The sequence below is a fragment of the Antechinus flavipes genome, chromosome 2 (assembly GCF_016432865.1).
Source record: "Antechinus flavipes isolate AdamAnt ecotype Samford, QLD, Australia chromosome 2, AdamAnt_v2, whole genome shotgun sequence".
NCBI classification, from domain to species: Eukaryota; Metazoa; Chordata; class Mammalia; order Dasyuromorphia; family Dasyuridae; genus Antechinus; species Antechinus flavipes.
The window spans coordinates 44,685,656-44,699,151 of record NC_067399.1 but is presented as its reverse complement, the minus strand read 5'-3'; the positions used below and the strand labels follow the sequence as shown (position 1 = coordinate 44,699,151).

The 13,496-nt window shown below is 36.3% G+C and overlaps 1 protein-coding gene across 1 annotated transcript in view; it reads left to right on the top strand.

The window, feature by feature from the left end:
* The window catches only part of PHLPP2 (PH domain and leucine rich repeat protein phosphatase 2), a 92,449-nt gene that overhangs the window by 40,236 nt on the left and 38,717 nt on the right, over positions 1-13,496 (top strand). Inside the window, exons 4-6 of the mRNA XM_051974680.1 lie at positions 9,724-9,914; positions 10,342-10,467; positions 11,768-11,922. Coding sequence (XP_051830640.1) covers positions 9,724-9,914; positions 10,342-10,467; positions 11,768-11,922 — 472 coding nt within the window. The remainder of the gene's footprint in view (positions 1-9,723; positions 9,915-10,341; positions 10,468-11,767; positions 11,923-13,496) is intronic.

Sequence of the window (13,496 nt, the reverse complement as noted above, 5' to 3'; positions counted from 1 at the left end):
AGCAAGTAACTCAGTATAGGTTATATAAACATATTTCCACATATATCATGCTAAACAAGAAAAATAAGATCAAAAGGAAAAAAATGAGAAAGAAAAAACAAGCAAACAATAACAAAAAAAGTGAAAATACTATGTGGTGATCTACATTCAGTCCCCACATCCTTTCTCTGGGTGCAGATGGCTCTCTCCATCACAAGTCTGTTGGAGTTGACCTGAATCACTTCATTGTTGAAAAACATCAAGTCCATCATAGTTGATCACCACATAATCTTGTTGTTGCTGTGTACAACCTTCTCTTGGTTCTGTTCACTTCACTTAGCATCAATTCGTGTAAATCTCTCCAGACCTTTCTGAAATCATCCTTGCAGGATAGTTTTTAAAACTGCATTGATTTATTTTTGTTTACTTATATTTTCCAAAGGATACTACTCCCAGAGAACTGTTGCTTATGACAGATTTTAAAAAGAAAGGAAAAAAATGTCAAACCTAACCAGCATAAAAAAAAAAAAATCTAATATTTTCAATAATCCACAGCTATAGTCATCTCTATTTCTGCAAAGAAGCTGAAGAGGTGTTTTGTATCTCTTCTTAGGGGCATTGCTTAAGCGTGATTTTGCGTTTTGGTTATTTGTTCTTTCCATTATGTCGTTACATATTACATATTATAATATGCCATTACATATGTCATCAGTGTGCATATAAGTTTTCCTGGTTCTGTTTAATCTTCATGAGTTCATATAAATCTCCCCATTTTTATCCTTTCATATAGCACAGTAGTATTCTGTTCCATTCATGTCAAACTTGACACTAAAGTAAGCATCCCTGCCAGCTGTGTATTAGCCTAGAAACCTAGAAAACCACATATTAACATTTTCTACATTGTATTGTATTATTTATTTCATTAAATATTTCCTCATTGTTTTTGACACCTCTAATGTACACATCATTTAATCAACAGGCATCTATTTCTTTTCTACCACAGAATGTAACACTATTTACTGATATATTGTTGGTGGAGCTGTGAAATATTCCATTCATTTTGAAAAAAAAATTGGAATTATATAGTGATATATAGGACACATTTTGGCACACTTGTTAGAACAAAGTATTGAAAACAAAATGGATATCAAAATGTGCATATCCTTTGATCCAGCAGTGTTTCTATTGGGCTTATATCCCAAAGAAATACTAAAGAAGGGAAAGGGACCTGTATGTGCCAAAATGTTTGTAGCAGCCCTGTTTGTAGTGGCTAGAAACTGGAAAATGAATGGATGCCCATCAATTGGAGAATGGCTGGGTAAATTGTGGTATATGAATGTTATGGAATATTATTGTTCTGTAAGAAATGACCAGCAGGATGAATACAGAGAGGACTGGCGAGACTTACATGAACTGATGCTGAGTGAGATGAGCAGAACCAGGAGATCATTATACACTTCGACAACGATATTGTATGAGGACATATTTTGATGGAAGTGGATTTCTTTGACAAAGAGACCTGAGTTTCAATTGATAAATGACGGACAAAAGCAGCTACACCCAAAGAAAGAACACTGGGAAACGAATGTGAACTATCTGCATTTTTGTTTTTCTTCCCGGATTATTTATACCTTCTGAATCCAATTCTCCCTACGCAACAAGAGAACTGTTCGGTTCTGCAAACATATATTGTATCTAGGATATACTGCAACATATCCAACATATAAAGGACTGCTTGCCATCTAGGGGAGGGGGTGGAGGGAGGGAGGGAAAAAAAAATCGGAACAGAAATGAGTGTCAATATAATGTAATTATTAAATAAAAAATTAAAAAAAAAAAAAAAGAAAAAGAAAACAAAATGGAACATTTGGGAACTGGTTAAAGAAACTTTGGCTTAGATTAGAAGGAAAGTAGAAAGCTAAGGAAAAAATTTACAGCCAGTGTTTCTGAAAAAGGTCTCATTTGTAAAATTGTAGAGAACTGATTCATATTATAAGAATACAAATCATTCCCCAATTGATAAATGGTAATGTATATAAACAGTTTTCCAATGAAGAAATTAAAGTCATTTCTAGTCATATGAAAAAATGCTCTAACCATTTTCAGATGAAGAAATTAAAGCTATTTTTAGTCATGTTAAAAATGCTCCAAATCATTATTGATTAGAGAAATGCTAATTAATACAACTCTGAGATACTTCTATTTCATATCTCTCAGATAGGCTAAAATGACAGGAAAGGATAAGGATAAATGGTAGATGGGATGTGGGAAAATTGCGGCATTAATACTGCGTTATTGGTGGAGCTGTAAAATGATCCAGTCATTCTGGAGAGCTATCAAACTGTGCATAGCCTTTGATCCAGCAATGTCTCTATTGAAGTCTGTGTCCCAAAAGATCATAAAAGAGGAAAAAGGACCCATGTGTGCAAAAATGTTTGTAGCAGCCCTTTTTTGCAGTGGCAAAAAACTGGAAATTGAGTTCATGCCCATCAATTGGGAAATGGCTAAATAAGTTATGGCATAAGAATGTAGTGAAATATTTTTATTTTATAAGAAATGATGAGCAGGCTGCTTTCAGAAAAGCCTGGAAAGACTTACATGAACTGAAGCTAAATAAAATGAGCAGAACCAAGAGAACTTGTATACAATAACTAGAAGATTGTGTGATGATGAGCTGTAATGCACTTCATTTTTCTCAATAATATGGTGATTCAAAGCAATTCTAAAAGACTTGGGATGGAAAATATTGTCCTCATCCAGAGAGAGGAATATGAAAACTGAATATGGATTGGAGCATAGTATTTTCACCTTTTTTTTCCCCCTTTATTTTTGGCCTGAATTTTCTTGCACATGACAAATAATGGAAATACATTTAAAAGAATTGCATATATTTAATCTTATATAGATTTAATTAATTGTTTTCTTGGGGAGGAGGGGAGGTAAAAGAAGGAGGAAGAAAAATTTGTAACACAAAAGTGTTACAAAAATGAATGTCAAACTATTTTTATATGTATTTGGAAAAAATAAAATACTATTGGAAATTCAAAATAGAGGAAGAAATTTTGGCTTACTACTGTAATGGAAATATTATGCCATATTATATATGTGTGTGATAAAAGAGATTTTAGAAAAATCTTGGAAGACTTGTGTGAACTGTTGCAGAGTGAAGTGGGCAGATCCAGAAGAGAGATTATAAAAAGGCTTCAAACTTTGTAAAGAATATCATCTTTGAAAGACTTAAAAATTCTAATCATTGAGGTGACCAATCACAATGCTAGAAAACTTATGATGAAATATACTTCCTCCCTTTTTGTGGAGAAGTGATGAGCTTTAGATGCAGAATAAAACACGTATTTCCATACAGATCCATTAAGAGATAAAGTTGTTTTCCTGGACCATACTTTTATTTGGGGAGAGAGATGGGAGGGATAGTTTTGAGAGAAAAGAGAAGAGAGGACAGATAGGTGCACATGATTTGGTGCACCTTCCCTCATCTCATCTTTGTATTGTGAAGATGGTCATGTTTAATTTTTCTAGTTTGTAATTTTTAAAAATGCCATTACAAACACTTTGTGGTAATATAATGCCATTGTCATTTACAGAGTTAGAGCTGGAAGAGACTTAAGTCCATTAAAAGTTCAATCTTCTCATTTACTGATGGGGAAACTGAGCACCAGTAAAGTTAAATGACTTGCCCAGGGCGAGGCAGGGATTTAACCCCAGCTCTCCTGCTGTAGAGTTGCTCTCTGGTCTATCATTTGTCAAAGGATACCAAGCTTTTGGGGAGGACTATTGTGGCTGCCTTCTGGTTGCCACAGCCTGAAGTGGGGCTCTGGTGACTTTGACCTGTGGTGGCTTTCCTCTCATTCCTACCCCATTTTCGAGGTGCTTGCTGCTTGCGTCTGCTGGAGAGAGGGAGCTGCCCTTGAATTCCTCTCTTCTGGTCCAGTTCTGCTCCCAGCCCTGGCTGACTCCAGGTGGGTCTGTAAGTGTGGCAGGTCACAGCCTGTTGTTTGGCACATTTGGCCAAGTGACTACATCCGTTGTTGCCCAGGGCCCGTGGGATGACCACAAGCTCTTGCCCTTGGCATCCAGAGCCTCCACAATCCGGCCTCCAGCTGACTTCAGATTTACATTCCAACGCTTCCTTTGGTGTAGTTTTCATTCCATCCCCCTGGAATGTGGCATCTCCTCTCCTCATCTGGATCTTGATTGCCCTTCTCCTTGACCATCGTTTGTTAGGTGTTTGGTTTCCTGCAAGGGTCATCTCCTCTCTAGGAGTCTTTTCTGATTTTCTCTCATTGTTAGTTGTGATCTCCCTCCCCACATGATTTTATATTTACTTAGCAGTCAACCAATAAATATTAATTGCCTGCTATGTGCCAGCTAGAGAGAAGCAAAAGGCAGTGTGGGGATTAAAATTATCCCACCCACAGTTAGTCAATGGCACTTAGTCTGTGACCCCCTCCAGTGAAGTGGACCTCTGCTCTTTCTCACGATCTGAGATGCTTCCTCCTTCCAGGCCCTCCTTTTGCAAAGCTAGATGTCCAGTGATGTGATGCATGAGCTAAAATAAGCAAAATGACGTGCCATCAGGGACACATGCTGATGAAGCCAGGACTGTCTCCACACAAGAGGGAAGAGCCTCTCCTGACTTGGACAGGAGGAAATTGGGTGGCTAAGTGATCGTAAGATGGTCACCTTCTTTTGGACAGGGGATTGGTCCAGACTGGGCCTGGTTGTCCTCCCAAGGCAAAGCACAGAACTCTGAGGTGGGGCTGTCAGATTGAGTAATGCTAATTGAAAAGATCCCAACTACAGCATCTGCCCTCAAGGAGCTCACTCTGTAATGAGAAACAATGCTCTTCCATTGTAAGTTCTGCTTTTCATTTTCTTGCTTATGCTGGCCTAGCAAGGCTCCTTGTGTGGATAGTGCTTAAGAGATGCTTGCTACTTCAAATTGCATATGTATTGCTTTTCTCTTTTGTCCTTGGGAACCTTGAATCAAACTCTTTAATTTTTTTTTTTTAATGGTTTTTGTTTGCTTTGTTTTGGGTAGGGAAAAAAAACAATAGTTTAGCTACCAGGAACTCTCAGCCAGCACACCCATATTAATTCTAGGTTCTTTTAGAACCTTGTACATCTTGAAGGTGATAATAGGTAAATTTAGAAATGTTAACAGTTTGCATGATGGAATCATAATACAACTTACATGCTGGCCTGTAAAGCTGTATTATAATCCCATATTAAAAAAAATAGGTAAAAAAGTGTGAAATTTTTCTCTCACAATATTCTAAATATTTAAGAATTTAAATTTAACTTTTAATTAGAAGCTCAGGAAATAAAGTGGTAGAGTGAATTTGAAATTTGAGTTAACCAAAAAAGAACTTAAAAAAAAATCTTAGTAAATAGAATACTTTGGACATAATGCAACCTATCTAGGTTGTATTTGTTGAGGTCTAGCTTTGGGGTACCTAAATGAAATTAGGGTTAAGGTCTAGTGGCAGGTTTGGGGTACAGATTCGGCGCAAGGGGGTCTAGTAGTGGCGCGACTTCCCAATAAAAGCATTTATTGGCCCAGAGAGCTAGATTGATAAAAAGAGGTTAATTATTGGGTAAGCAAAGTTAAAGGCGAAGGTAAAGATAAGGAGGGCACTGGACAGAGGGTCCAGTGGACAGAGGGTCCTCACATGGTAGCCATGGTTGGAATCTCTGCAAAGAGGGGTTCCCAGCATGGCCTTTTTATAATAGGAGACTTAGCTTGAGGGGCTTTCGGGTGTAGCCCCAAAGTTGGCTCATATCCGGATGAGGCTGGGAACAGGTCAGATCTTCTATTGGAATTCAAAGGGACCAGGATTTGTGAGTTAAAGGGCCTTTTACATTATTAACTAGGAGAGGGTGGGAATCTAGAAAGGAATCTTTCCCACATCAGTATTGCCTTTTTTTTTTTTTTTTTTTTTTTTTGTTTTGTTTTGTTTTGTTTTGTTTTGGCCCCAAGTCTGGACATCTATTCAGACCTGGGTACATTTATAAAATGTAGGGGATTGGGTTAAATGTTTTTGAGCTCCATCGGTGTTAAAGGGTGGGGTTGAAAACTTCCTTTACTATTGAAACCTGTTGTTAAGACCTGGGCATCTATGCCAGTTGTTCCCAAAATTTTAGTTCAGTTTTAATCTTTAATAACTTAAAAACTATTTAAAAATAAAAATGATTTTTGATTTTTTTTGAGACACTCTATTACTTTTTTCATAATCCCTTAAATTTGTATAGTAATTACATATATTTTTTTAAAAGCCTGTATCTTCTTTCTGTTTTCTTTAAATGTACAAATTGTTCTAATTAAGGCCAATGTACTTCTAAAATGGAGGTCTGAATTATCTTATTCTAATTTTTACCACTATCAATATATATATTTTTTTAAAGATAAAGGCTTCAGACATTCTTTGCTTCTGGTCAGTCCTTGCAAAAGGTATTACTGAAACAGCATGTAAAATAAGAAAAAAATAAGTTACCCAAAACAAAATTAACTGCCCATTTCTGACAGGTGGCTGATTTAGAAGTTTTCTTTGAAATAAAATAGTAAGGTTTAAAGGATTTAGGAAAAGAAATCCAAGGAATTATAAATTAATTACCATTAATTTAATGTGTATCTTTATAATAGGTAATCACACAATTTTAAAGTAATAAGTTATATTCAGAAACAAAATCATAACTGCAGGAAAATCATGGTTTTGCAAAATTCTCTTTCAATTAAATATCAGTTATATAAAATGATAAACATTTTACAGTAAACTTCTGTTGAGTTGTGGAGTATCTTATTTAATAAAAGAAGGCTCTTACATATTTTCTTCCAGTCTCTTAAATAGGATCTTAAATTTATTTTTAAAATTAGAAACTTAAGAGAGTAAATGGACAGTCTCTATATAATTTAGAAAGAACTTTTGGTTCTAGTACATACCACAAAATAGTTTTGCAGTGAAAGGCTAATAATTTAGCCTTCAATAAGGTCATTGTTTTAGTAAATAACAAATAGCAGAAAGGAGACTAGTGACATATTTTTGGAAAGACATTTAAAATATTCTTAAGTAGAAAAAAATCTTTTTGATTCATTTCAAATTCTGTATTACAAAGTAGAATTTTGCCATGTCTTCTCAGGGGATTTCCTTTGCCTCCATTTTTCTGAAGTATCCTCCCCAGTTATAAGCACTGATGGTCACACAAGTCTGAAGCTGACACCAGGAGCAGTGCCAGAAGCCACCGCATGCAGTTTAGAATTGCCTGGTGCAAAGATATATCAATCACTACAGTATTTGTGTTGATCTCAGTCATCATTAACTTATTAAGCACATGTAGTTTTTCTTGAAAAATCATTAGAAGTCTTTTTTTCCATGTATTCTAAGTACTTTGAAAGTTTTTCTGTAAATTCAACAAGGCAAAATTGTTAGAAGTACAAATTGAGATACTAATTTTAACAGTAAGTTGGATTTTGTTTACCAGGATTAGACATTTTCATTTTCAAGCAATGCTGTTTTCATTTTAATGTGAAAAAATAATAGTAATAGCTGGAACGTTTTTAGGCAATAACACCTCACCTTTAAGCCAGCTTAAAACTAGACAGTTTCATTTAATGTTTAATTTTTACAAAACACTTGATATATGTTAATTCTATTTGATCATCATTTGAAATAAAGTTCAAAATATGCTTGTTATTATTGTTATACAGTTGAATACAACTCTTCAAAATTCCATATGGGGCTTTATTAACAAAGATCCTGAAGTGGTTGATGATTTTCTTCTCCAGTCACAAGTTTCAGTGACTTGTCCAGCGCCATACAGCTTAGGGAGTGTTTGAGACCAAATTTGAACCAAGTTCTCCCTGACTGCAGGCCCAGCATCCACTGAGCTCCCAGTTACTTCCTGACAAAATATGCTCTATTAATGTAATTATATCCCTAAATACAAATTTTTTAATTAAAGCTTTTTTTTCAAAACATATGCATGGATAATTTTGCAATATTGACCCTTTCAAAACCTTGTGTTTCAAATTTCCCCTCCCTTTCCCCCACCACTTCCCCTAGATGGCAATTAATCCAATATATGTATACATATTTATGCAATTATCTTGCTGCACAAGAAAAATCAGATCAAAAAGGGAAAAAAGAGAAAGAAAACAAAATGCAAGCAAACAACAGAAAGAGTGAAAATGCTATGTTGTAATAATGCACACTCCTCAATACAATTTTAATCATACTTCTGCTAAAATTCAGATTAAAGAGTGCTTACAGAAAAATATAAACTTTCCAAGAATGCTTTGTGCCCTGTTATTTTTTTAATATGGCTTTTTATTTTTATTTTTTATATTTTTTTTAAATTTAAATTTTATTTTATTTAATAATAACTTTGTATTGACAGAATCCATGTATATGGCTTTTTATTTACAAAACATATGCATGGGTAATTTTTCAGCATTGACCCTTGCAAAACCTTCTGTTCCAAAACCTTCCTTCCCCCCACCCCTTCTCCTAGATGGCAGGTAGACCAGTACATGCTAAATATGTTAAAATATATGTTAAATACAATATATGTATACATATTTATAAAGTTATCTTTGTGCCCTGTTATAAACCATTATTTTAAGGAAGGAAGTGGGCTTTTTTTTTTTAAGTGCTACACTTTGCTAAGTGCTTTGTGAGCATTATCTTGTTTAGTATTCACAATAACCTTGTGAGGTAGGTGCTGCTATTATCTCCATTTTTTGGATGAGAAGAGTGAGGCAGACAGAAATGAAGTGATTTATTTGCCCAGGGTCATGCAGCTATTCGACAAGTATTCCCTAACTTCAGGTCTTGTGCTCTGCACTCCTAGATTGACCCAGATTCCCAACCTAGAAGTCATCACCTTCCTTACTCCTGTTGTCCCATACCCAGGAAATTGTCCATGTCCTCTCATTTCTGCTTTCTGCTCAGAAAGGGCAGATTTCGACCTTTGGTCTCCCTGAGGCTCTTCTCCCATCTACTCCATGCTCTTCCTAGCCGCCCCCTCCCCCCAACCGCTGTCCAGTCATTCTGTGGTTCCCTATTGCAGTAGGATCCCGATCCTGTGTAACCCCCTTTGATTTAGCTTTGTCTTTTCAAGCTCTTGGTCTCTTTTTAGTTTTTTCTGTATCTGCTCTATGACCCAGCGGCCCAGACTGTCCTCCCTACCTGGAGTGCTCTGCCTGCAGTCTTGTCTGGGCCTCTTTCATCTGAGGCCTCCCCTTCTGAGCCTTGCTCATAAAGGTTGTTTGCAGGTTGTTCTCTTCCTGGACTGTGAGCTAGCTCCTTGAGAAAGAGTGCTGCCTTTCCCTTTATATGCACAGCATATTATGCACTCCATAAATGCAATGTCTGCCATGGAGCAGATACTGAATATGTGATTGTTGACCGACTTGTAATGGGACAGCTTAGTTGGTCCTCCTACGGTTTTATCCTGTGATCCTTGTTCTCTGTTCCCTTCCTCTGCCCCAGGTACCTTCATCATCATTCTTTTGCCTTTCTTATCTTTCAAGTCCCTTTTATGCTCTGTTTTTCCCCAATAGAATGTAAGTTCCTTGAGGATAGGGATTGGTTTCTTCTTGGTTATCTTTGTATTCCCAGCATTTTGCACTAAACCTGATGTGTAGGGAGGACATGTTGATTTAATTTAACATACACATTTGATAAGACTATAATTATGTAATAAATAGTCATGTACTCTTTATTTCAGAAAAACCATGCCAGATGGATCATCTAGACCGGATTCTTTTATCTGGCATCTATAATGTACGCAAGGGAAAGACCCAGCTTCACAAGTGGGCTGAGCGCTTAGTTGTTCTCTGTGGAACTTGCCTTATTGTGTCTTCGGTGAAAGACTGCCAGACTGGAAAGATGCACATTTTGCCCCTTGTTGGGGGAAAGGTGAGATTGACAGATGAGAATTACTCTTCATTCTTTTAGGTTGTTTTAGGTAAACCATACTTACTTGTATTTTATATTGGAAGTGTCTTAAATATATCAATTTTATTTTGGTTCTTTTGTTTACAAGCCCACCTTGAGAATTCTGAAACTGAATATCAAAGGTTCCTCTACCTTTAATAATTTCTGGTTTTGCATGTATTCTTACAATGAGATTGTTTACCACTCCCAAATAGTAATTATATTCTGGGTTTGTATTAAAACCGAATGATTGAATAATGACATCATTATTACCTGTAGGTTCAAGGAACTTTGTAAATGTGATGATCTATCGTTATGTGGAATATCTTGTGTTTCCCCTACTTGGTGCCTAACTTGCTTCATCATGGAACCTGCTTCTCTTGATGATCCCTTTGTCTTCTTGTTTCAGGTAGAAGAATTGAAACGGCGACAATACACTCTCGCCTTCAGTTCAGCAGGAGCCCAGGCTCCAACATACCATGTCAGCTTTGAGTCCTTGGCAGAGTGCCAGAGGTGGCATCGGCAGGCCTCCAAGGTGCGGAGGCTGTACTTTCTCCCCAAAGATCGTGTTCTGGCTTTCAACGATCTTTCTTGGACTGTCTCCATAAGTTATAAATAATGAGTGATAATGAATTTCTAGGGAGAGTGTGCCCTCAAATATACAAGATTTTCAAGATATATGTTCTGTAAATATAATCTCAACATATATATTTATACATATATCTTGAGCATAAAAGTATGGATGTAATTTTTAAAATTTTATGGCTATACTTAAAAAAAAGATTTTCTTATAAATTAACCAATTTTATCCTAAAACTACCCCTTTGAGGGTGAGAAAAGCAATTGGTATCTCCTTTTTTGATAAGAAAATGTATATGAAATTACTTGCCCAAGAATATATGGTTCAATAAATGCTAGAGCTAGAACTAGAATCCCCTGCTTCTCTATCTCAGTACTCTTTGATTTATACCTTTCATGACCTTGTCAGACTCTGATTCTGTTCTTAATGATGTGGCACTGAACTGTAATATTGCCATTTCTAGATCACCATTTAGTTATGAAGGCTTTTCTTTCTTGCATTGTTATGGTCACTTAACAGGCCTCCTATTATGTTTACTATTTTAAAATCCATAAAGACCAAAACTTTAAAAGTTAATCTAGATTTCTTCATTAACCTAGTCTCTTTCTGCCCAGTAGTATACTAGCTTTGCATATTCAATTTAGAAATTAAAACTGTTAACCTTGAATCCATGCACTAGAGAAGCAATAAAACTTGTAATTATCAAGTGTGGATAAGTAATCAAATCATAAATGACTTCCTCATGGCATTTCCTCTATTTTTCTTAACTTGTTTTTCTAGTCCATATTACTTTTGATTTAACCTTTAACCCTTGAATTTCTTTAGTTTAAACATTGTATTATTTTGACTTTTTATCTCTAAGGTTAGTATTGTTGTAGTTATCCAATGCTTTGACATATTATTAGATGTGTCTTTATAGTCACGTAAACTGGATAATCTTAAATTTGCGTGGTGGCCTAAAATACTAATTTTTACTTTGGTAATTTAATTTATAACAATATACTCATGGATGTATTGAGGCTCTTCATTTCTTTGGTTTTTTATACCTGTTTGTATCCAGTTTGATTGGGGAGGGATAGGGTGAGATGGGGAAGAATTAACTGATGTTTCTGACAATAACTTGATGTCTTTGCCTGGTTATTATTGCACATCCTTATAATCGGGGTTGTTGTTTATGTGTAGTCCATTCTCAGTGATTTCCTAAAAGTATTAATATACTTGCTCAGTTACAACTTTCTTTCTTTGACTTATTCAGGTGGTGTCGCAGAGAATAAGTACGGTTGATCTCTCATGTTATAGCCTTGAGGAAGTTCCTGAGCATCTCTTCTATAGTCAAGATATCACCTACCTCAACCTGCGACATAACTTTATGCAACTAGAAAGACCAGGAGGTCTTGATTGTCTCTACAGGTGTGTAGAGAGCTGTTTTCCTTTACATAGTAGAGCCTTAGATTATCGAAATAAAAACTGAAAAATGATGTATATCCTAATGTGCCTGAAAATGAACATTCCAGTTACCATATTTACTCATATAATCTGCTTCTATTTTACATTTTTTACACCGCATAAAATGATCCTTTTATTTCAGCAATGCTGTCTCCAATGCAGTAAGATTTTCAGAAAAGTAGCTATCATTTTTGAGTTTGATTTAACAAGTATTTCTTAAATACTTACAATGTGTAGGACATGGTGTTCTTCAAAGATAATTTGTTGCTCTCCCTGACTACCTATCAAGTGAGATGTTATTGGTGATGGGTAAGACAGATTTGCAGTTCTGAGGAAGAAGAATACTCAGATAATTAATTTCCAACATTTTTCTCTGGAACTCCTCTGGAGTTATTCCGGAGGGTCCACTTATTTATCCTGTTTCTCAAAACATGCACAGATAGAAAAATTGCCCTTATTGGAGGAAAAGTAGCACTTTATAAGGAATCAGACTCAAATTTCTTCCAAAAACTTTAACAACATAATATTTAATGTGGTTATGTTTTAACAAAAGCTACTTAAGTATATCTTTTGCTTAATAAACATGGTTATTTAATCTGCTAGAGGCAGGTTCTCTGGCAACCCCTTTTTAGTAGTAGTAGTAGTAGTAGCAGATTCAGGAGAGTCAGGACTTGTTCCAGAGGCAGCTGTGGCCTGTGCAGAATTGAGACCCCATTCACTGAGCAGGGAACAAAGACACCTTACGCACTTAAGAACTTCCCATCAGTATTCCAGAATGGCCGGGATACAGCAAGGCAAGGGAGAGTGCTCAGCGAGGATCGTTTTAATGCAGACCAAAATGGAAGACCTGTAGGCAGTTTTGCCTTACACCAGCCTAGGGTGGCAGGGGCTCTCACTTGCTAGCCCCTAAATTAGTCTGCAGGTAGAGTCTGAGAGGTTCCAAGACTCTTAGAACTCCATGGCTAGACTCATGCCATTTGCCTGAGAGCAAAAGCAGATGTGTCCCTCCTGCCCAGGGAAGGCCACGATCTGGAACCACGTTCCCTCCTAACTGCGCACCAATGCCTTCTTGTGCCCCTCCTCTGCTGCCTGTGCAGCCTGAGGAACCTGTGGGCCCCAGGATTCTCCATCCCAGGACGGGAGATGAAAATGTGGAAATGGACTGTATAAAAACTTAAGGAAAAATAAAGCATAAGGAAAAATATTAGAAGTGTTTACAATTACAAAGAGATAAAACAACACATTGGAAACCTGTAGTCTCTTTGGACCCAGCAAATAAGCAAAGGTCCCAGGAAACAACTAAATTGAAAAAGCATTGAAATGTGACCCAGAACAGAGTACGGGTTTGGAAGACAAAAGTATGAGATACAAACATTAGGGTCTTTTTATATATTTTAGTGTTTTCTGAGATCTCAGTTAATCTAGACACACTATTAAAGGAATCCTAGCTGACATTTATATGTGCCTGACACAGTGCTAAGCACTTTACAATGATCTCATTTGATCCTCACAACAACCTGAATATATATACAAAATAA